Consider the following 25,217-nt stretch of genomic DNA (forward strand, 5'->3'; position numbering starts at 1 on the left):
GTTCTGTGCTGTACTGTTCTATGTTTTATAAGTCCAGCAGCATCTGAAGGAGATTTACTGGTTCAGTGGAAAACCTGATTCCACCAGCATTATATTTTCCCTCCCGAGACTATTTCCTTTCTCTTAATAACAAACAACTGGAGTACTTGCTATTGAGCACTTGGGTTGCATTACTTCCAAACACTAACATTGCGATTTGTGGTGTATTAGACGTAAAAGTACCAGTGAAAGAAAACATAGTGTTCTTCCCCACTGATCTGCAGTGCATTGTGGCAGACACTGAAGTTTTACACGGATAAAAGTGGGGGATGGGAGAATTCTGTTTGACTTTTCCCACTCGTTCATTCAATAGGTGCATGGAAACACAAAACACATGGACCCAAAATGTTCCTGCCCCAATTGTGTGTGCTTAAAGAAGCAGCGAGACAAGTGGGTCTCTGAGAACTGCAATCGCTGTCTTCTCACATGGCAGCAGTAGACATTACAATCCACACAGGTTCGATTCCCGGCTTGGGTCACTGTCTGTGTGGAGTCTGCACGTTCTCCCGTGTCTGCATGGGTTTCCTCCCATAGTCCAAAGATGTGCGGGTTAGGAGGATTGGCAATGCAAAATTGCCCTTAGTGTGCAAAAGAAAGTTAGGTGGGGTTACTGGGATGCGGTGGAAGTGTGGGCTTGGGTATGGTGCTCCTTCTAGGGGCCGGTGCAGACTCGATGGACCGAATGGTCTCTTCTGCACTGTAAATTCCATTATTCAGCTTTACAAAGCACTCAAAACCCAGTGCTTCATGGAGTGGTACCATCTCAGGACAGAACAGCAGCTGACATTCACTCAGGTGCAGCTTTTATAGACTTCTCCATACATCTATAAGACCTTATACAGCACACATTGGGATTTCACTTCAAAGGAAAAATGGAGGGTATGCATTTTTCTAAATAGAAGAGGCACTGTCAACACATTATATTTTCTGAGAACTGAATAAATCTGGAAAAATGTAAGGTGACTCCTTTTAAAACTATTGTCAGCTTGTGTTGTGCTTACAGCAGGGCCCCTGACGTTCTACAACCAGCTTGAAACAGCAAGGTGGGTGCCATACAGGTCCAAGTCACAGCATTTTTACCTGGCCCGTTTAGTGTCAGACTTAATGACTGTGTGAGGAGTGAGAAGAAAACGATCACAGAAACTCTGTACAAATAACCCATGCTGTATGGACTGTCATGGGAGGGTCTCACTGACCTTACTCCTTCAGGAAATGTTGATTCAGTTCCTTTACTGAGGACTGGTTTTACACTCTAGATGGGAAATGAGGATAATCAAAACTATCACCATTATTAAAACTAATAAAGACAGAATAATAAAACCACAGATTGACAACAGGAACTTGTGCAAAATTATTTAATAAGATCAGCCATTTCAAACTGTTCAATACATTCAGTCAAACTGAGAATGCCTTCGAAAAGAATGAAACCATTTGGTATAGTAATTCTCATCACTTAATTACATTGGGGAGGGAGGGGAAGGGTCTCAGTACAGCAGGGGCAATGTTTGTGTGCACCCAATTTCTTCGTTGTTTTATGTCAGTAATCTTCTCAGGATTTCATTTTACTATTCGTGACTAAATGCTGCCAAATGGAGGGAAAATAAGAGTGAGAGGTTCTGTAAATTGGATGCATTCTGAACAGACTCGAACTCAAAGGATGCCTTAAAGTTTGTATCTGAAGTAATGGAGGGCTTCAGTGATGCTGACGCATGCTGTTTGAGCCTCTGGCTCATGTTACTGTGAGCTCCCTCGCAGTGGCATGCCAGCACTGTCCGTGAGAAAAGCAGGGCCCCCACTTATGCACAAGACCTCTTATACCTGGATGGTTGGACTGTTGATTAATTGACTCATTGTGTCAGTGATGTGACCATGTGCAGAGCTTCCTTCTTCTTTACACCAGCCTCCTACGTTTGGACAAGTTCCCATCACCCTCGCTTGTCGCAGTGTGGTCTGTGCCAGCGCCAAGGGGAGACACCAGGTTCAGCATCGTGTCTTTTGAGGCACGGCCAAACAAGGCCAACAGGAAAGCCACGCCAAAGCCAGTCGCTCGCTCCCCCTGCACACAAAACAAACAGCCATTAAATAATACCCTGCACAGCTATAGCACAGTGGTCAGCAGCACTGTTGCTTTACAGCGCCAGGGACCTAGGTTCGATTTCCGGGTTGGGTCACCGTCAGTGCAGAGTCTGCACATTCTCCCCGTGTCTGCATGGGTTTCATCCGGGTGCTCCGGTTTCCTCCCACATGTCCTGTTAGGTAAATTGGACATTTGCAGGACATGTGGAATTCTCCCTCAGTGTACCTGAACAGATGCCGGAGTGTGGAGACTGGGAGATTTTCACAGTTACATTGCAGTGTTAATGCAAGCCTAATAAAGATTATTAATATAATAATGACTGGCTGGTCACAGTCTCAGGAATGAAACACTTTTAGCTTCACGAATTAGCTAAAAACGTGAGTACTGGAAATGATGAACTCTGGAGGGGGGAGTGTTGGTGGAGTAGTGGTGAGGGTGTGAATGTTGGTGGAAAAGGCGAAATCTGAAAGTTGAGGGTGCAAAGATGAGCCGGATGCTACAGTGGCTAGACACCGCCTTTCGAGTTTTGCCAGGCTCAACCTAGATCCTAGTGGATGAGAGCTGACAGCGCTCTAATTAAGCAGGTGTGCAAAATGATTGCAAATCCTGAGCTTTGAATTGAGACAGCTTGTTAGGACAGTAGAAGAAGCTTCACTCTGCATCCAATATTAAACTGGAAGCGTGATGGGACAATTGCTTTATTCAATCTAACCTGCGATGTTCCTGCACTGCAAGTATTTGATGCCGTTACTTGATCCCAAAATGGCAAGTATTTCACAACAAATTACCAAGATATGAGGAGGAATTTCTGCTCTAAAGAGTGGTTAGTCTGTGGAATTCTCTACCCCAAGAGCAGTGGAGGCTGGGTAGTTGAACATATTCAATGTACAGTTAGACAGACCTTTGATCTACAAGGGAGCCAAGGGTCACGGGAGGCAGGCAGGAGAGTGGAGTTAAGGCCACAGTCAGATCAGTCATGCTATTGAGCAGCAGGGCAGACTAGAGGGGCCAATTCCTGCTTCTATTTTTTAGGCTCTTATGACAGGCTCAAAATTTAACAGGAGTGAATAAAAACCCTTTTCCACAGAGGTTTGGTTTCTGAAGTCAAGTACGTCATGAGCCAGAAGGAAGGAGAACCATACGCACAGATAGCAAGGCAATGAAATGAAAATTGCTTATTGTCACAAGGAGGCTTCAAACTAAGTTACTGTGAAAAGGCCCTAGTCGCCACATCCCGGCGCCTGTTTGGGGAGGCTCTTACGGGAATTGAACCCGCGCTGCTGGCCTGCCTGGGTCTGCTTTAAAAGCCAGCTATTTAGCCCTGTGCTAAACCAGCCCCTGTCATATAGGAGACAAAAGGGGCAAAAAAAATGTAAAACATGACATGAAAATTATTCTCGAAATTTAGAAAGTTGCTGCAGATTCACAATTAAAATAGCAAGTATTACTTAATTTTGCAAATCGTAGTGTGAAGGCAACCATACTGAAAAAGAAGCATGTCCAAGAAACAGGCCAGAGGAACCCAACACATCCCAGCAGGTAGGTTATTAGTTCCATTTGTTGGCGCAGTTAAAAACCCACTGTTGTTTAGTTCAATTACTCTCCCACTTGCCTACAAATAAAAACCTTTAATATTTTGGAGGTGCTGGGTTGCAGAATAACACAGCACTTGCCCATTCACCATCGAGTAGCTTTATGTTCCTATCTCAGTCAGTCATTACCCACTTAATCTCCACCCTTGAGTTAGTATTACCCATCAGATGATGCTGTTAGTTCATTTATTACATTAATTTGCTCATTACACTCAACAGTGTACACTCTTAAACTTTCCCTCAAGCTCTTCGCCCAAGCCTCAATTTCTTCCCTTCCTCTTCCACAAATCCACACACACACACCATCTGTTCCCCTACACACATCAAAACTCTCAGCCACCCAAGTATTTCTAAAGTTGTCTCATATACTCACTGTGTGTACAGGCGAAGCAATGTCCACATGGACCCATACTCCAGGCCAATCAAATCCAATGTGGGCACCGATAAAGAGACCTGCACAGGAACTCTGAGCGTTGTCACGATCCTGAGAGAGAGAAAAAGAAAATGAACTGGAAACCAAGGAATTGAGTCCAGCTCTCTTCCGTTTCTCTTTTTTTCTGCTGCTGTTAGCTCCACTTTCCCTCCAGCTAGGACAAGGCACCAGCGTGATCCATCTCCAACATACAATGTAAATTTAAGTCAATGGTGCATCTCTCCAGTGATGGTCACATCCAATGGGATGGGAGAGAGGTGGAACCAATACTAGTCTGGAAACAAACACTCCTACATTCCAGACAAAGCACTGAATGAAGAGATGAGGAGTCTCTGCTGTTGTGTGGGGAGGCGGTGTTGGGGAAAAGGCCAAGGGCAGTTGTTCCTGTGTTGTTCCTAGCAACCCTTAATGAGCAGTTACAGGGAGCACTGCTAATGGTGTGGGATCATTGGACTCAGTAGATCTGGACCATGTAATGAGAAGCTCAACTTAAAATTACCTGCCAGGAATGAAGCATTGCAATATTCAGAACAGTTAAGTCAGTAAATTGATATGGAAAGGGAGGACAGTCCACAATCGGCTATCAGATCAGTGCAAGGTGCCAAACCCAATCCACTGAATGGACTTGCACAGGGCGCAAACAGCTACTCTGCTGACCTCATCACTGGCGGTGCAGCAGACCTGAAATAGCTACTCAGTCAGAAACTTGAGTTGGTTCAATTTTACAGTGCTGTTTATGTGTTATTAATCTGGACAGATACCCTTTCAAAATGCCTTTTCCTTAAATATCAGCCATGCCTCTGTGATAGCACTCTTGTCACAGTGTCAAAAAGATTTGATATGATAATCCAGGCTGATACTCGAGCTGTTGAGGGAGTGCTGCACTGTCATAGGTTTCAGCTGGGCCATTAAACTAAGGCCTTGGAGGATGTAAAACATCTCCATGGCATTATTTGCAGGAGAGTTCTCCCCACTGTCCGGACCAATATTTATCCCTCAATCAACATTACAAAAACAAGTCCCCAAATATCCCAACTTACAGCAACAGAATTCTTCATGTCAGCCACGGCAGAGGTGAACTCACTGAAGTGCAGTTCAGGGCAGTAAACAAGAGGATGGGCGAGGTCCCCGCTGCTTCGGCCAGCTTTAACACAGGCCACCTCCCACTCTTCAGTGTTGCACAGGACAGCAGCATGGTGTTTCCCGGTACACACACCCTGCACAGAAAGAAAGATTTCCAATCGCACCACAATACTGAACCACTGTCCACTATCTAATCGACCATAGGCATGGTTTACTGAACACAGAACTCTGATACAGCGCACACACCGTCTCAATGGGAGGAGATTTTTGATTAACTTCAATTAAACTGAAAAGATGGAGCAAAGAAAATTACTTTGAATTAAAAGGATTTATTTTGTAAAACCATCTGTCACTGGCACACAGTGCAATACTGCATCAATATACAAGCCTACATCATTAAATGTAAACAAATTGCTCCCAATATGTATGGAAGTGAACTTTGTGTAACAGAACTGGGTGAGACTGGAGTGTCTGGGTGAATTGTCGGGAGTAAACTCCTAAATCTGGTTGCGAAGAAGACACTGACATTCGGATGCTTTGGTAGAGACTGTTTAATGCTCGCCACAGAGCTCAATTCGCTAACATGAGTGCTGGCCGACTCTTCTTTATATACACATCTGAGTATCATATTACTCCGACTGGGTATTTAACATCCATCGACAGAACCTATTAGATATTATCATATGTGCATGTGTTTTTGTGGTGTATATTGGTTCATCCAGGTCCCAGTGTGTGTGAGGAACAGAGCTGGGAGCACAGGGCTCAATGTGTGCATGTGAGTGAGAGCAAGCAACATGACTGGGTCACCCAGTGAGAGCAGAGAGGAACACTACTGGGTCATGCAGACCAGAATATCCCCAATTTGGTCCCTGTTCATCAGCCCGGTTAACATATTCCAGGTGATAATGTTGAGGGGCCTTCAATGCATACAGCACATTGGGAGAGGGAGTTACTCAGTGTTCCATTCCTGCTGCTCCCAACTCTGCCACCAATATTGAAAATGGCCAGATTCAGCACCAACAGCCAAGCACTCAAATAGGCAACCACCCACCACTGTTGATAGAGAATGAATAGTTGATGTACAAGCGCTGGAGGCTAGAATATGCAGAATAAGCTAGTGTGGTGGTGGATGGGAAGGGTAGTGAGTTGAGGCGGGGAGGGAAACAAGAGCATTTCAGTCTCCACAAGTCGCATTTATCGTCACTGGCACATAACTGCTAGGAACCAGAAAGGTTAAAGGTGTCTGGAATCCAATGAAGAAATCAGGGTCATGAAGCAAACAGACCTCTTGCACTTCTCTTTTCTCCCTTGCACAAACTGGAGGTCTGACATACCTGTGCTCCAGTTAGTGTAGCCATATCGAGGATGATGTCTGCCCCCAGATCTTTAGACGCATAAGCTACTCCATCCGCCAGCACCAAGCGACCCTCAGCATCAGTATTATTAATCTCAACTGTCCTGAACACAATCAGTGAGAAAAACATCATGGGAAACGGTTCAATAGACAGAATATTAGAAGACATAATATTAGAATGGCACAGTTGACAGGGGATCTAACTTAAAAGAAATTCTAAAATGATTTACTACCATTAATCAGCAACATGTGAAGTACATTTTGTCAAATTCACCAATAGTTAATGATGTTAAAGATCCCATGCCACGGGCAGCACAGTGACGCAGTGGGTTAGTCCTGCTGTTTCATGGCACCGAGGTCCCAGTTCAATCCTGGCCCCGGGTCACTGTTCGTGTTGAGCTTGCATGTTCTCCCAGTGCTTGTGTGGATTTTGCCGCACATCCCAAAGATGCGCCGGATTAGCACACTAAATTGCCCCTTAATTGGAAAAAATGAATTGAGTACTCTAAATTTATTTTTTAAAAAGATCCCATGCCACTAGTGGAACAGCAAGGCGCTCGTCAAACTTTTTGACCAACATTCTTCCCTCAACCAGTATTATCACAAACTAACACTATTTTTCATCGTTGAATTCTAAAAGGGTGCAGCAGCAGAGGAACCGGCATATAAATGTACATCATTCATTGATCGTGGCAGAACATGTTGAGTGAGGTAATAAAGTATACAATAGAAACATAGGAGCAGGAGTAGGCCAGTCAGCCCCTCAACCCTGCTCCGCCATTCAATTAGATCCTGGCTGATCATCTCATTCAATTTGATATTTCCCTGCACTATCTCCATATCCGTTGATGTAATTTGTATCCAGAAATCTGTTTTGAACATCCTCAGTGATGGAGTTTCCACAGTCCTCTGTGGCAAGGAAATCCAAAGATTCACCAGCCTCTGAGTGAAGACATTTCTCCTCATCTCAGTCCAAAATATCCTACCCCTTTCTCCATACCCTGGTTCTAGACTCCCCAGCCAGGGGAAACGTCCTTTCTGCATCTACCATGTCTAGCCCCGTAAGAATTATTTATGTTTCAATGAGATCACCCCTCATTCTTCTAAAACCCCAGAGAATACAGGCTCAGTCTCCTCAATCTCTCAATGCTAGGTGTTATTAATTAGGGGCATGGAGTACAAAAGAAAGGAAATTATGTTAAGCTTGTACAAAACAATGGTTTGACCTCAACTTATACACCATCCCATTCTGGGCGCCACACTTTAGGAAAATGTGGTGACATGAGAGAGATTGCAGGAAAGATTCCAGAGAATGGTCCCAGGGTTGAGAAACTTCAGTCATGTGGGTGGATTGACAACATTGGGACTGTTTTCCTTGATGAGAAAAAGGCTGAGAGGAGATTTGATAGGAGCAATTCAAAATCATGAGGGGTCTAGACCAGGGGTGAAGATCAAGTCGTAAAAAAAAAAAAAAATTTTTTTTAAAATATTTTTTTTTAATAAGGTTAATGGGGGGGCTGTTGGGTTACTGGTATAGGTTAGGAGGCCATTCAGCCCATTGTGTCTGCACTAGCTCTCTGAATGAGTAAATCACTTGGTATCACTTCCCCACGTTCTCCATTCTTCCTCTTCAGCTAACAATTCAATTCAATTCTCTCTGGAGTGCCTCGATTGAATCTGCCTATCAGGCAGCACATTCCACATCTACCCCACTTACTGCGTAAAAAGCTTCTCCTTGTGTTACGATTGCATCTTTTGCCAATTACCTTAAATACGTTGACTTGAGTAGGGTGATCATTGCTCGGCACAACAGGTGTTTCATGTGAAGTTTCTACTTTAAAATATTAATTAATAAAAATTAATTGCTTTTTTTTCTTTAAACTGAGTTACTTTGTTTTTCAAATAAATGTGTTTCATGTAACGTTTCTACTTTAAAATATTAATTAATAAAAATTAATTGCTTTTTTTTCTTTAAAAACCTTTTATTTTGGCTATTTTAAATATTCATTATTTTACTTAATATACTATGCGGCCCTTTAAAATTGTGAATTTCTGAATGTGGCCCTTGCACGGAAAAGTTTGCCCACCCCTGGTCTAGACAGATAGTTAGGGAAAACTGCTCCTATCAGTGAAAGGATCAAGAACAAGAGGCCACAAATTTAAGGTAATTGGCAAAAGATGCAATCGTAACACAAGGAGAAGCTTTTTACGCAGTAAGTGGGGTAGATGTGGAATGTGCTGCCTGATAGGCAGATTCAATCGAGGCACTCCAGAGAGAATTGAACTGAATTGTTAGCTGAAGAGGAAGAATGGAGAACGTGGGGAAGTGATACCAAGTGATTTACTCATTCAGAGAGCTAGTGCAGACACAATGTGCTGAATGGCCTCCTAATGTGCTGCAATAATTCTATTTCCATTATATTTATATACAAGACACCGCATTACAAAAAGTTGCTTGATCATATGAGAAGCAGTTTGCGAAGTGCAATGAATTATTATCGAAAATGAGTCTTTTTCTAGTAACTTCCTACATTCCTTTTCGGAAATATATCTTTCATGAAAAATGCCCAAAATTTAAAAAAAATCACCATCAAAAAAAACTTTACCCACAAACAAGCAAGTGCACATTTTCACCACTACAAGGGAACACATCCGCACTGCCGAGGGTTCATATTATATCATCTGCACAGTCTTACTTTCCAGAGTACATTTGATGAATATCGTCTGGTCTGGTCGCGCTGGGTCCAACAGCATTTTCAGCCAGGCAGAATACAGCATGCAAATTGTCCTTAAAACCCTGAAACACAAATAGCATATTGCTGTGATTGCACCACACATGACAAATGCATTTCTGATACTAGTGTTGGCAGCACTGCACATTCACACCATTGAAAGCAGTACATAAAGGCCACTGGAGACTACAAGACAGCTCATGCCGGCCTCCACGAATGGGAAAAAAAGACATGCATCAGGTTTAGGTTTTATATGACCGCCAGGAGATTTAGAAAATGATGGGCTGAATTTTCTGTGCATTGCAGGACCAGAGGTCGGCAGGATTTCCTACCACCAGTGGGGTCCCACCATGGCCATTTTCAAAACAGGTCTGCGAGCAAAACAGCTACCTGACCATAGCCAATGAAGGTAATTAAAGGGCCGTTCTCCTATACAGCATCAGTGAAAAGAGGGAGCTTCCCAATGGGCCAGTGCTTCAGAGTAATTAAAATAAAAAAACCTGGAGTCAATGTCGAAAGATGGCCGCACTCGGAGACTGCCCTTTGGAGTGCTCTCCCTCACCATGATGCAACTATACGTAGCATGTACCAGCTGATCACAAATCATTTGGGTTTTCTCAGCTTGCATTAGGTTGACTCAAGTTGTCCACTAAAATAACTTATTTTGTTGAATACGCTTCCCGTCTCCTCGTAGCGTGAACTGTCACCCTTCTCAAGATGGCCCAGGGTACGCATTATGCATAATTGCATCATGATCCCAGTGCATTAGAGAAGCCACAAAAGTAACGAGTGCCCCATTTTGAGTTAGGTAGTTTTCATATGTTACCCAGACAACATGTACAAAATATCAGTCATGGAAGCATGTAATGATTACGTTCAATATTATCAGAAATACCAAAAGATAAAAGTTGGGACCTATAAAAAGCCACCTTCAGAGAACAACGTAAGCAGAATGACTAAGGAAGGTTATTGTTCAGCAACACTCTGAAGCAAAGAAACAATGTTGAATATGTAAGATAAATGCAGGCCTAAAAATAACAAGCTCACTCCAAACAGGTGTGATAATTAAAATAATTAAGACCAATTCTACAGACAGAAAGGACTGAGGTTCACTGGGATGTGTGTAAGAAAGTTTTGAAACAGATCAAAAGGGTGATCAGAAGCCAAAAGGAAAAGAGACATGAAGTAAAGCATAGTCACACTTGTACAACAGAACTGTAGGAGTGTAGTCAAAGAGGTCATTACCATAAAAGAGTGCGCTCAAATTAGAAGATGACCATAAAAACTCTGAGTGACTACTTCCTGCACGTTTTCCCAAGGGAAGACATGAGCAATGTGTCCTCCCTGACCCAGCAGAATCTCTGATCACCAAGGATATTTGAGAAAGTTCCACATGAAAGGTTATTTATTACATTCTAGGCTGTGGAGAGTCAGAGATTGCACATGGGCAAGAAATTAATTTTACGATATAAAAACACTGCATGTTTATTACAGGAGTTAAGATTTGAAGGGGTTGACCCAGGGTTTGGCGTTCAGACCATTCTGGTTTCTCAATGACCTGCTCTCACATGAACAAAAGTACATACAAATTGGGAAAAGCAAGTCATTCATCTCCTCGAACCTGTTTCGCCTTTCGATAAGAATGCAGAGACCAAACACAAAGTGATCAAATTTGCAAAATATTAAACTGGGAGTTGTAGTACAATCAGAGAAGGAAGTTCAGGCATTATGAGTTGCAGGGAATATTTAAGCAGCCATTACAATGGTAGACAAAATTCAGTGCAGACAAATCTAAAGTACCACAGGTACACCTTTGAGGGATTGTGGATTATGTCTGAGTCATTGGACTCGACAGGGAGACAGGCATGTTTTGTTCAGTTTGTGCAAAAGACCCAAATTGATGAAAAAAATACCAAAACTTGTCCCAGCTTGCTTTTGGAAGGAGTATCAGGATCTCTCGTTTAACTAATACATCCTGACAGTGTGAACGAGCCGAGATCTCCTGCAGGGTGCGGGAGGGAGGAGGGAATCATGTTCAATGCAGTCATGCTCCACTAAACATCAGCATAGGGCGAAGCTGAAACAGCATATAAAAGTTAGGTACAGAGTACAAGATTAACCAGGCCAAGTGATCTGTTGGACTATAATAATTGTGGATCAGTGAGTCAGATAAGTAAAGAACTGCAATTAAACAAAAAACAGCCAAAGCAAGTATTTTGCCACTGGCACACATGACTAAAATGAAACAGAGCAGGTTAAACTTATTAAGCACAAAATTTCTTTTGTAACTTTAACATTCATTACATGCTATAATTCATTTTTCCTTGGGGAGGGGGGTTAGAGAGGAATTTCCCCAATACTTTCTCCCAAATTGTGCGCAAAGGCTCAAACTAACTTTTTGGAGGGCAGCAAATGGAGGCCCTCTTCAGAGTGTCATTCTACTTCTTTTCAACACAAGAGGCAAGCCTCGACTCTGGTTTCAGGCTCCAGCTGTGCAAAATAAAACTGTTCAATTAAATGGAACCCTCGTGCCCTGCTACAGAATACAGGTCCTCTGGCCAGTCGGTGTTCTGTGATGTGGGACACTGCCAGCGACTGCGTTGTAAGATTAGTTCTCCTTTCCGTGGAACAAGGACTTCAATTCCTTCACATTAGCACAATGTGGAAGATCTGCATCCTGTAAAGTCCAGAGGGAATCTCAACACACAACAGATATCAGGAACACTATCGACTTCTGAACCAATCTTTCATTTATAACACAAAACATAAAGTTCTGCAGCACTCACTTGTTTCACAGCGGCCTTGAAAGCTCCAAGAATAGCAGCTGCTCCTCCACAATCTCTCTTCATTCCTGGCATGGTGGTCTGCAAGAGAAAACACGGAATACAAATCATGTTTGTGCACACCTCCTGCTCCCCTGTCCACGTTTAAAATGGGGACCACCCATGTAAACTTGTCATGTGCTAACTGACTCTCCGCCATTCAATGGAAGTGTTGCAGTATCACCATTGACAGGTCGGTGCGATTGCAGGCAACATGTAGGGAAAAAAGTTACAATACCAAAACAGAAATAGATCATCCAATCAGTCCATATTAGCATTTACCCACCATGAGGAAATATGGTCCTTATTACCTTTTTTTAAAAATATTTTTATTGAAGCATTTGCAAAAAAATTTATAACAATAACAAACAAAACAATAATAACATAAACAACATGGTAAACTAGACATTTCCCACCCACCCCTTCTGTACATCCCTTAACCATATTGCACCGACCCGCCCCCTCCCCCCCTTCAGAATGCTGCTTCTGCTGACATTTTAATTTTCCCCGAGAAAGTCGACAAATGGCTGCCACCTCCGAGGGAACCCCAGCACTGACCCCCTCAAGGCAAACTTTGTTTTCTCCAGCTTGAGAAACTCAGCCATGTCACTGACCCAAGTCTCCACACTCGGGGGTTTTGAGTCCCTCCACATTAAAAGGATTCGTCTCCGGGCTACCAGGGAGGCAAAGGCCAAAACGTCGGCCTCTTTCACTCCTTGAACTCCCGGGTCTTCTGACACTCCAAAGATCACTATCTCTGGACTCGGCACCACCTGCGTACCTAGCACCGTGGACATCGCTTTGGCATTGCCTTGCCCTGCCAAAATCCTCCAAGCTTCGGGCATGCCCAAAACATGTGGAAATGGTTTGCTGGGCTTCCCGCACACCTCGCACATCTATCTTCTACCCCGAAAAACTTGCTCATCCTCGCCGCCGTAATGTGTGCCCGGTGTACCACCTTAAACTGTATCAGACATGAGGAGGAATTAACCCTGCTTAGGGCGTCCGCCCACAGACCCACCTCCAACTCCCCACCTAGCTCCTCCTTCCACTTGCCCTTCAGCTCCTCCACCGGGCTCTCCTCCAACAACTCCTGATAGATATCTGACATTTTCCCCTCCCCCATCCAGGTACCGGACACTACTCTGTCCTGTATCCCCCATAGCAGGATCAGTGGGAAAGCCAACACCCATCTCCTCAGAAAGTCCCGGGCTTGTAAGTATCTGAAACCGTTCCCCGGCGGCAGCTTGAACTTGTCCTCCAGCGCCTTCAGACTGGGAAAACTCTCATCTATGACCAGATCTCCCATCCTCCTAATTCCTGCTCTCTGCCAACTTTGGAACCCGCCATCTATCCTGCCCGGCGCGAACCTGTGGTTGTTGCAAATTGGGGTCCAGACTGATGCACCCTCCACCTTCTTATACCTCCTCCATTGCCCCCAGATCCTCAATGCTGCCACCACCACCGGGCTAGTGGAGTACCATGCCGTTGAGAACAGCAGAGGTGCCGTTACCAGTGCTCCCAAACTGGTGCCTTTGCATGACGCCGCCTCCATCCACTCCCATGCTGACCCCTCCCCGATTACCCACTTCCTAATCCGCGCTATATTTGTCGCCCAGTAGTAGTTGCAGAAGTTCGGCAGCGCCAACCCACACACCCCCCGACTACACTCAAACAACATTTTTTTCACCCACGGGGTTTTATTCACCCATACAAAGCCCAAAATAATCTTGTTTACCCGCTTGAAAAAGGCCTCAGGGATGAAGATGGGGAGGCACTGGAAGACAAACAAAAATCTGGGGAGCACCATCATTTTCACGGTGTGAACCCTGCCCGCCAGCGATAGCGGGAGCATATCCCATCTTTTAAAGTCCCCCTCCATTTGCTCCACCAGCCAGGTTAGGTTGAGCCTGTGTAATGCCTCCCATTTCCGAGCCACCTGTATTCCCAGGTAGCGAAAGCTCCTCTCTACCATCCTGAGTGGCAGCTCCTTCAGTCTCCTCTCCTGTCCCCTTGCCTGGATCCCGAACAATTCACTTTTTCCCACATTCAATTTGTACCCCAAGAACCTGCCAAATTTCCCCAAGATCTGCATAACCTCCCCCATCCCCTCCACCGATTCAGAGATGTACAAGAGCAGATCATCCGCGTACAGCGAAACCCGGCTGTATAGCCAGAGCGAACAGCAACGGGGAAAGGGGGCGCCACTGCCTCATCCCTCGGTGTAGCTTAAAGTACCCCACACCTCTGAGAACTTCTTATAGAATTCTACCAGGTAACCATCCGGCCCCGGAGCCTTGCCCGACTGCATGCTCTCCAGTCCTTTAACAATTTCCTCTGCCTCAATCTGGACCCCCAGCCCCTCGACCAGGTCCTCCTCTACCTCGGGAACCTCAACTGGTCTAGGAATCATCTCATCCCTTCTATACCAGGCGGGGGTTCCGACTCATACAATTTACTAGAAAATTCTTCAAAAACGTTGTTCACCCCCCTGGGTCCAATACCATGTCGCCCTCTCTATTCTTTACTCCCCCAATCTCTCTGGCCGCTTCTCTCTTCCTAAGCTGCTGCACCAACATCCTGCTCGCCGTTTCCCCATATTCGTAGACCATCCCCCCATGCCCTCCTCAACAGCTCCACCGCGCTCCCCATGGTCAACAACTCAAACTCTGCGTGTAGTTCCCGACGCTCCCTCAGGAGTCCCGCGTCCGGGGCCTCCGCATATCTCCTATCCACTCGAAGTAACTCCTCCACTAATCTCTCCCTTTCTGTTCGTTCCACCTTTTCTTATTACCTCTAACCACCCTGTTCCCAGATCCCTTTAGCCACCCAACTTAATCTAATCTTGTTGAAACATGCAAGAGCTTGAGGAGATTTGACAGGGTGCATGCTGAAAGGATGATTCCCTTGTGGGAGGGGCTAGAACCAGGGGACATGGTTTAAAACTAGGGGCCTCCCATTTAAAACAGAGGTTAGGAGAATTTCTGTTTTTCCAGGGGTGGTGAGTCTGTGGAATTCTCTTCCCCAGAGAGCAGTGGTAACTGGGTCATTGAATATTTTTAAGGTTGAGCTGTTCATGAGTCACTAAAAGTTCACATAAAAGGTACAGCAAGCAGTTAAGGAGGCAAACCTTATGTGAGCCTTTATTACAAGAGAATTTGAGTATAGGAGTAAAGATACCTTGCTGCAATTATATAGAGCCTTGTTCTCGGGGTGTTCAGTTTTGCCTCTTTACCAGAGGAAAGGTACACTTGGCCACAGAGGCAGTGCAATAAAGATTCACCAAACTGATGCCTAGGATGGAGGGATTGTCCTATGAGGAAAGATTAAATTGACTGGGTCTTTATTCTCTGGTGTTCAGAAGAATTAGAGGTGATCCGATTCAACATGTGGTCTTATCAAATGGCAGAGCAGGCTCGAGGGACCAAATGACCACCGCCTGCTCCCAATTCATTTGTTATTTTAAATTTGATACATTTTCTGAATCGACCGGAAATGCTGGAAGTTGGTTCCTCAATCTCAGAGCTGTGTAAAAAGATTCCTCTTGCTCCAGTGACAGTGTGCAGTTTCAGCATGACAAATTTACATATGCAGTTTGTGTTATAAACGGGAACGTAGAAATTTACAACAGAAATATAAAGGTGAAGATGGAATGTTGCAGTTTTAAATAGGGGCTGAATTAAGTTTGTGCCCCACAGTCCAATTAACCCCTGCCCTCCAACCCCACAAAACCTGAAGGCGACATTTGATCTTGACGCCCCACTGTCAAGGTTAAAGGTGTTCGACAAGTATTTCTTGATCCGATATGACAGAACAAACCTGTAACCTTTTATGTGCTTTTATCAGGCACAAACTTTGCCCTGATTTACAATCAAAGTCTATTACACCCTAGCCAACCGGAGGTAGAGTTACAAAGGCCAGATATAAATTGCTTTTAAGCTTCTCCTTAATTGCAATAGGCGAGTTGCCAACTCTTACCTAGAGCACTAAATAATACTTTTGTGGCAGCAAACCCCATCTTGGGACTAATGAATGGGAGAGGAACAATACTTAAGAGTCCTGTTGTGCACAAACATGGTCTGCTTTTTAAGCTGTAACAGTGGCAAAGTAGGAAAGGATTAGGCGGGTATGCAGCAATACTTCACCCGGGAAATGATTTCAGGGACAATTTACAAATAATACTAAATATTTCTACAATCTAGAATTAGTGCTTAGGGTTGACATGCATTTTGTATTCAAAGTATACAAATTTAAAGGGGCTTTGGGCCCCTTTGCACATTACTGAAAATCAATATGGAAGAGCAGCACCCCCCCCCCCCCCCCCCCCCCAACACAGGACCAGCCAATCATTAAGGAACCTGAATCAGGCCATTGCTATGCAATGGCTGTTAAATGCCGATCTTCTCAACAGAAAATCCTTATTCTCAAGAAACAACTGTTGGGAACAGACTGGCTTCCAGAGTTGGAACAGACCCACTTTGGACTGACTGTTCTATGATCTATGACTGGATGTGAATTTCAGCATGGAAATAGCAGCTGGTCAGCTGAGCGATAGACATTTATATGAAAAATGGTGAGCAGCTGTATCATGCATCTCAAACGGTTAGGTAGCATCGATACCCAGCAGATCTGGTCCTGTACACTGGTCCTGTGAGGTTCAACTTTCCAATTAAACCGCAACCAATTCCCACCAAATAATAATGCATTATTTTTCTTTTCCCATAAAATCAAAACATCCTAGTTTAAAGTTAGGCTAACATCACAAGAACTTGATAAAAATCATATTTTCTAATTCCATGAGGATAGCTACTTAGAAAACTATCTTCTTGTTAGGCACACTACTGCCTTCAGGTCTCAACATCACATTCAACAACTTCAGGTGATTAACTCCACCCCACCTCGACCCACTTATTGTCATCACATTTCATTTTAACTGTCTTTTACCATTTCTTTCTTTCTTTCTATTTACCCACTCCCCCCATCTTATCCACCTTTCCTTACCAACAGAACAGGCCCTTCGGCCCTCGATGTTGTGCCGAGCAATGATCACCCCACTCAAGTCAACGTATCCACCCTATACCAGTAACCCAACAACCCCCCCCCCCCCCCCCCCCCCATTAACCTTATTTTTTAGGACACTAAGGGCAATTTAGCATAGCCAATCCACCTAACCCGCACATCTTTGGACTGTGGGAGGAAACCGGAGCACCCGGAGGAAACCCACGCACACACAGGGAGGACGTGCAGACTCCGCACAGACAGTGACCCAGCCGGGAATCGAACCTGGGACCCTGGAACTGTGAAGCATTTATGCTAACCACCATGCTACCGTGCTGCCCCTTCTGTCACAGTTTATCCTCTGAAGTTAGTTTCTCTGCAGTTTGGCCATTCACATCTTTTGTTTTCTCTGAGGACTGCCATTAGCACTCTTTCCCCAAGGTTTATGTGGCTATTAGCACCCTTCCCTGGGTTTCTGTGGCTATGACTCATCTTTCATTCTCGCTCCACAGTATAAACATTTCCCACTTTCTCTGTATTATTGCTGAGAAAGGGTCATCTGGACTCAAAACATTAACTCTTTTCTCTCCCTACAGATATTGCCAGACCTGCTGAGATTCTTCAACATTTTCTCTTGGTTTCAGATTCCAGCATCCGCAGTAATTTGCTTTTATATAGAAAACTATTTATTTTGGTTTTAAATACATTCATTTCTATTTTTGCTCAGTTTCTGGAAAGCCTGAGCTTGTAATGTCACCTATCTGCCAAAAGTGCAGTGCACAGCAAAGAAGTTGTAAGACGTATCCCAACGTGAAAGTGCCTTTTCTTTAGTTCAATATATCATGGCAATGTTTTATTTGTGTTGGTACTGTTTTTTTTTGTTACAGTAACAGTCTTAAAATGTGAAATCTTATCCTTTGGTTTCTTCCCATGTTCGATTGGGAAATTGGTCTCTTCTTGAGAGTTATTGGGTTCCATGGGGATCATAATAACTAATTCAATTTGTTTTCCTACATGTTTTGAAAATAAACTGGAAGATGAATTTAGAAAACCTCCCGAGGTAGATTTTCAGATAGTAATTCTGAGCATAATAGTCAGATTTAGCAGCACAGGCAGAGGACTCTTAGGCTAGCACTAAGGGAATAGTCTTCGAATTTAACTTGTGCAGGTAGGGTCCAGTGTCTGGATGCGTGGGAGGGGGATCCTATAGTCCCGTACCAGCCTCCCCGGACAGGCACCGGAATGTGACGACTAGGGGCTTTTCACAGTAACTTCATTGAAGCCTACTTGTGACAATAGCGATTTTCATTTCATTTCATTTTTCACTTTCAATTGTGGAGAGGGAACAAAGGGGTTGATAGAACAAGGATAAAATGCAGTTTCTGAAAGTAATGGGAGAACAGGAAAAGAACATGGAGAAATCTCATTAAGAGATCATCCTAAACCTTGAAAGTAAATAACTTTAGATGAATTCTTGGAAAATAACTAAATTAGAATTTTCAGAAACTGCTAAATAAAATGTTTCAATTTCTAAAACTGGCTCCCGTCATTCCTCCATGCTGAGGTTATCACATAATGCTGAACTAGGATACTCTGTTTGCAGAGAGCAGTGGAAACTGTCCAAACTCCATTCTCTTTGGACCATTTACAACTAATGGAGAGAAGACAATGGCATCCTTTTGCAATGCCACCCTCCTACACAGCACCTGGTCCCGGCGACTAGGGGCTTTTCCCAGTAACTTCATTGAAGCCTACTCGTGACAATAAGCAATTTTCATTTCATTTCATCCCACTTTTCAAGTGAACCCGTTTCCCTTTACTCTATTTTGGCAGACAATCCTACTAGAAAATATGGTTAGGAATGTTAGTGCATCTCACAGACATGGTAACCTCATGTTCAGCTGTCCCAGAACCTATCACACCAAGGTTCCTACCTTCCCTTTAATGCTCAGGCCTCCTGTATCATACACAATGCCTTTGCCGACCCAGGCGATAGTCTGTGTAGCACCCTCTGGTGAGTGACTGAGAACTGCAAGTGCAGGTGGAGAAACTGCTGCCTTCCCAACACCATATATACCTGGAAATGATCAAACAGAAACAATTAGATGTTCACTGAAAATTAAATGCTACTCCCATCCTCAGGGCTATACTGCTCCTCCAAGTATTGGTTGCACCTATGAAACACTGCATTCCAGTACTGTTGTACACAGCTCATTGAAGACAGGGATGAGGAAATACAAACCTACCGCCAAATCCTTGATCCTTCAGCTCCTCACCCCGGATGATGGTTGGAACAATTTCCAGTGCCTTTCCAACCATTTTTATTTCCTGCAAAACAAAATACCTATTGGAGTGAAAAAAGTCTCAGACTGTGTTGATGGTCTTGTCGGTAAATGCATTGCTTGACATGGCATCAGGGCATGCTGATCAGGAGGTCCAAGATTCAATCCCTGGTCTATCCTGAGTTAGCTCTTCTCAGAAAGGGTAGTTTCAGAGCCTTCACACTCTGAACTAGACAGAGAAAAATTAGCCAGAGTTCCTATTCCTCATCATTATTCAGTCCCTTCTCAAAAGGGAGTGTTGTGCATATGGATGTCAAGTGAATAGAGTAGGAGGGCAGCACGGTGACACAGTGGTTAGCATTGTATAAATAATATATTGTATATATATATATATATATATATATATATATATATATATATATATATATATATATATATATATATAAAAACTGGAGGAGCATAGTGGGAAGCACAGCTGGGAGATTGTGGGATACATTAAGTGAATACAACTGACTGGTTGGTACAGTGGACAAGTATGGCTGGGAGGGTGGGTCGGTAAGGTTGGCGAGTTCAGCGAGGAAGTACCACTGGGAGACGGGATGGTATAACGCAGTCATTTCCCAATCACGGGAATTAACGCACAACAGCCGTAGCAGCTGGCTTTTAAATATACCGGCTACAAACGGCTTTAAAAATGTGAGAGCGGTGCAAATGTGTGCCCGCTTATCAGTGTGCATGCCTGGAGCCCAGCGAGAAGCACCGCCTCCTCCTGACGTCATGAAATGAAAATTGTTTATTGTCATAAGTAGGCTTCAAATTAAGTTACTGTGAAAAGCCCCTGGTCGCCACATTCCGGCGCCTGTTTGGGGAGGCTGTTACGGGAATCGAACCGTGCTGCTGGCCTGCCTTGGTCTGCTTTCAAAGCCAGCGATTTAGCCCAATGTGCTAAACAGCCACGTCAGTGCCATGACTCAGGAGAAGATTTTTTAAAAAAAATTCAATCAGTCTTCCTGCCTGAAGCGGGGCGAGAGCAGGTCATGCGCCTCGAACACTGATGTCATGTGCTCAATTGAGATTCCTCCATTTTATCAGCAGCAAGCAAGCAACAGGACTGAAAAATTTAAAATGGATCATTTTGTAATAAGGAAGAGAGGGGGCCAGAGACACAAACAGGCCAGGATCGCACAACTAAAAGTGCTGGAGAGAAGGGATCAGGAGAATCCATAGCAGGACAAAGCAGTGGTGGTGTGAGCTGATCAGGAAAGTCCACAACAGGACAAAGCAGTGGTGTGCTCCAGGTGTGAGCTCCAGGACCCCTGATGAACAACCCATACAGAAATGTAACGTTGAATGACAAAACAAGTAAGATCATGAGGACCAAGGAGGGTCACCTGTCACATTAAAGGTAAGCGAAAATGGTGGGCCCCGAAGGTTGGCCGGTTGGTAAAAATGGGACCCCGACAAAAAAGTTTGAAAAACACTGGTATAATGGATAGTATAGTAAATGAGTCTAGCTGGGAGACTGGGTGGTACAATGGGTGAGTACTGCTGGAAGAGTGAGGATATTGTGCTCACCCTCTATAAGCCACCAGATTCCTACCAGTGCTCAGTATGCTTACCACTGAACCATCCAGTTCCTCGAGCCATTAGCATTTAGATTCATGATCTGAACATTTTCCATCAGACGAAAATTCAGATAAGTGGATTTTGATATAATTCCAGCAATTGTAAATGACAAGCAGACAGTAAAGACTTGTGGAAATTATAATAAAGACAAATTCCTCGAGGTTTGATTTAAGGAAATTTATTTATACAAATATATTTGCGGAGAGCGTGTGTTCTGGCTGCATAGCTAGTGCACCGCACTCGGAGATTCGACTGAAGGAAGCATATCTTTACAGTCTGAAATAACAGCTTGAAGTAAACAGCCATGTCTATATTAAAAAGACCTTGGAAAGTATGCAAGGTGAAATATGTAGTACGTATGTTCTTGCCCTTGGCTAAAAACAACTCGAGTACACATTTTGTTATCTTTCGGAGGACAATGTGTTATCATAATGAGGCCGAGACCAAAATATTAAGCAGTATTTCGTTTATGTTACCCGACCTACTTATTTTTGTTCAAAAGCAGTGTTAAACTATATAGTCAAGCATGCTTCTAAGTTGGCAACTCATTAATTTCCCTTCCACAAGATTATACCATATACGGCTGGAATATCAGGTACAATGACCAACAGGTCAACACTTTATTCAAACCAAGCTCATTATTCAATGATAGCCTTGAACCACATTATCTGATTTACCCCATGTAGGCAACAGCATAGAACTAACTGTTGGAACTGTGACATATTTTGAGATGACTGAAAAATATCTACACTGTAGTAGTAGGCACAGTTTACACTAGTTAACAAAAACTGAGCTTTGCATAAAAAACCTCTGCTGGCACAGACCAACATCATGGTACCATGTGTGGGTCTGCTGCACAAGAAGGGAGGAGGAAGAACGACAGGACTATAGCAGTAGGGAATTCAATTGTAAAGGGAACAGATAGGCGTTTCTGCAGCCACAAAAAAAAGACTCCAGGATGGTATGTTGCCTCCCTGGTGCCAGGGTCAGTGATGTCACTGACGACTGCAGGACATTCTTTGGGGGGGGGGGGGACAAGCAGACAGAGGTCATGGTACATATTGGTGCCAACGTTATAGGCAGAAAAAGGAGAATTTAAGGAGCTAGAAAGTAGATTAAAAAACAGGACCCAGTAGGTAGTAATCTCCGATTACCCCATGTGCTAGTATAGAAATAGGTTAGTCCAGGTGAATGTGTGTTTGGAGTGATGGTGTGGGAAGGAGGGCTTTAGATTGCAGGGCCATTGGGACCGTCTTTGGTGCGGTAGGGCCTGTACTAGGCAGACAGGTTGCACCTGAACCAAAATGGGGCCAGCAGTACTTTGCTAGTGTTGTTAGGGAGAGTTGAAACAAACTTAATAAGGGACTGGGATCCTCCGTGAAAGTTCAGCAAGTGGAAATGCACAGCCAAAATCAGAAGAGACAGCAAGTGAGTCAGGAAGGCATAGAAGTTATAGGCCAGTTAAGTCACAAGGTAGTTTGCAAGATTGGAAAGTATTGATTTTAATGCGAGGAGTCTGACAAACAAGGCAGATTAGTTGAGGGCACAAATTAAAACATGGGATAGGATGTCATTGCTGTCACTGAGACATGGTTGATAGAGGGGCAGGGTTGGCATAATTCCAGAATACAAGACCTTCAGGCGAGATAGGTAAGGGGCTAAAAGAGGAGGGTTGTGGCAATTTTGATCGTGGAATCAATTATAACAGTACGGTAGGACAACATCTTGAAATTAAGCTTTAAGAGTAGAACTTAACCAAAGAGGAACAATCACATTGCTGGGAGTGGAGAGAAATAAAAAAGCAGATATGTGGGCAAATTTCAGAGAAGTGTAAAAGTAATAGGGTAGTGATAGTGGGGGATTTCAATTTCCCCAACATTAACTGGGGTAGTCATAATGTGAAAAGTTTAGAGAGAGCGGAATTCTTCAAATGTATCCAGGAGAACATTTTAAGCCAGTACGTAGAAGGTCCTACACGAGAGGAGGCAGTCCTGGACTTAATTTTAGGTAACAAAACTGGGCAAGTGATTGAAGTATCAGTGGGGAAGCATTTTGCAGACAACGATCATAACTTTGTTAGATTCAAGATTGATACGGAAAAGGACAAGGATTGGCCTGAAATCAAAGTTCCAAACTGTGGAAGGCCGATTTTAGTAAGATCAGATAGGATTTGGCCAGGGTGGACTGGGAGCAGACACTTTTAGTTAAATCTGTGCCAGAACAGTGGGACTCATTCAAGAAGGAAATAGGGAGAATACAGGGCCAACGTATTTTTGACCGGCACAGACGCGATGGGCTGAAGGGCCTGTGTTGAAGACCTCTATGACTATGATCCACATAGCAAGTGATTGAACACCCGAGTTTCTACTGTCTTAACTTTTAATTACAGAAGGTAGCTATTTAGCCTGTTCACCCATTCAATTGGAGCTGCGTCTCATCGGCTTCTCACCCTTTTCCATAGCTCTTAATACCCCACTGTCTGAGGTACACTGAGTTTCCCGAGTCCAACTGTGGTCTTCAGCTGAAACTTGGAAAAACAATGGAGACTGGACACCAGAATTATACCACATGGTCACTCACCTCAAGAAAAGTATCAGTGTTCATTTCATTGCAGGGTGTGTCCACGATTCGAGCTGCCAGGCGAATTCCGTCAGCAGCACTCGCTAGACACTGAACAAGAGAGGGGGATATGAGTGAATATTCAAACTCTTACCCTTGGGAAGATCCAGGATTATTTAAACACGGTGGAGACATCGCATTTCAGACCTCCCTTCACACCAGCGAGGTACATCCTGACATTGACTGAGGAATGGTCCTCAAGGATACCAGGCATTTGTCTTAACCCGTAGGATCACTACTGCTGGTGTGCAGGATAAACACCAACATGGATCATTTGGGCAATAGCCTGATTCCTATGTTGTAAATTCTATATAACTGGGAATGTTAAAAGTCACAACAAACAGTAATGGGAGTATGAGGTGCTTCTGCCTTATCCCTATCCTTACAAAAAGGAGGTAACATGAATGAAAACAGTCTACAAATATCTAGCTATTTGATAAAACAGACAGGAAAACTGTAGGATCTAAACTGCAAGACAGATTCTACTGTATAAAATAATATACCCAGCAGTTTCTAGATCATGTGGGTATGGGTTTGAAGCCCAAACAAAATGAGAGTGCTGTCACGGAGTCATGTGACAGTGGTTAGCACTGCTGCCTCACAGCTTCAGGCTCCCGGGTTCGATTCCAGCCTTGAATAACTGCATGGAGTTTGCACGTTCTCCCCATGTCTGCGTGGGTTACCTCCAGGTGCTCCGATTTCCTGCCACAGTCCAAAGATGTGCAGGTTGGCGGATTGGCGATGCTAAATTTTCCCCTTTGGATAGGGCAGGGGAGTGGGCCTAGGCATGGTTTTCTTTCAGAGGCCGGTGCAGACTCGATGGGCCAAACAGCCTCCTTTTGCATTGTAGGGATTCTGTGTCGATTCAGAATTAGTGACTAAAGCAGTTAACTCATCAAAATTTAAGGATAAATTAGGTGGCTGAAGGAAAGGGTATGAGCACCCAGGGATAGAAATACAGCTCTGGCTGAGGGTTGCTTTAGTTTCTCTCTCCACAGATGCTGGAGCCCGTTAACTATCTCCAGCATTTTCTGTTTGTACTTCAGATTTCCAGAAGCTGCAGAATTTTGCCTTTTAGATTATTTTCTCACTGTGATTTCTATGCAACTAACTGGCACAGCGTGAATACTGCCTGAAATTTTCATATTCACAGCACCGACTTCAGCAGCGAGGTTTTCTGATCAACTACCTCCAGTGTTGCTTCTTCAATTGGGCCATTGTTCTGTCCAACCAGCAGGAACTCCACTGTAACCACGCGTTTGTCCGTGCGCCTCGAGGCGCTGGATCGGCGGGAGAAGAGTGGGAACGCCCTTGCAATCGCACAGCCAGAAGCAAAAACATCAGAGCGTTCACATACCATCTTAAAGAGAGGAGGAAACGGCGTCAACACATCATTTTATTGCCTCAGTTGTTCTTTCCACAGTAAATATCATTAGAGGCTGCATGTTCAAGCAATCAAACCTTTTCATTGTCAGCCGCACATTCACGCTACAGCAAAAAAAAATAATAATTCAAGTTAATGCCCACGGACTTCTCACCTGCCTCTGGAATGGATTGTTG

The 25,217-nt window shown here is 44.0% G+C and overlaps 1 protein-coding gene across 1 annotated transcript in view; it reads right to left on the reverse strand.

Moving 5' to 3' along the window:
• Positions 1-1,378: 1,378 nt before the first annotated feature.
• The window catches only part of npepl1 (aminopeptidase like 1), a 37,921-nt gene continuing 14,082 nt past the window's right edge, over positions 1,379-25,217 (reverse strand). The window contains exons 3-12 of the mRNA XM_038802948.1: positions 24,847-25,017; positions 23,619-23,708; positions 19,377-19,458; positions 19,065-19,207; positions 12,097-12,174; positions 9,275-9,375; positions 6,559-6,682; positions 5,182-5,358; positions 4,082-4,192; positions 1,379-2,095 (exon numbers count right to left, since the gene is read on the reverse strand). Coding sequence (XP_038658876.1) covers positions 1,931-2,095; positions 4,082-4,192; positions 5,182-5,358; positions 6,559-6,682; positions 9,275-9,375; positions 12,097-12,174; positions 19,065-19,207; positions 19,377-19,458; positions 23,619-23,708; positions 24,847-25,017 — 1,242 coding nt within the window. The 3' untranslated portion in view covers positions 1,379-1,930. The remainder of the gene's footprint in view (positions 2,096-4,081; positions 4,193-5,181; positions 5,359-6,558; positions 6,683-9,274; positions 9,376-12,096; positions 12,175-19,064; positions 19,208-19,376; positions 19,459-23,618; positions 23,709-24,846; positions 25,018-25,217) is intronic.

The sequence above is a fragment of the Scyliorhinus canicula genome, chromosome 7 (assembly GCF_902713615.1).
Source record: "Scyliorhinus canicula chromosome 7, sScyCan1.1, whole genome shotgun sequence".
Lineage (NCBI taxonomy): Eukaryota > Metazoa > Chordata > Chondrichthyes > Carcharhiniformes > Scyliorhinidae > Scyliorhinus > Scyliorhinus canicula.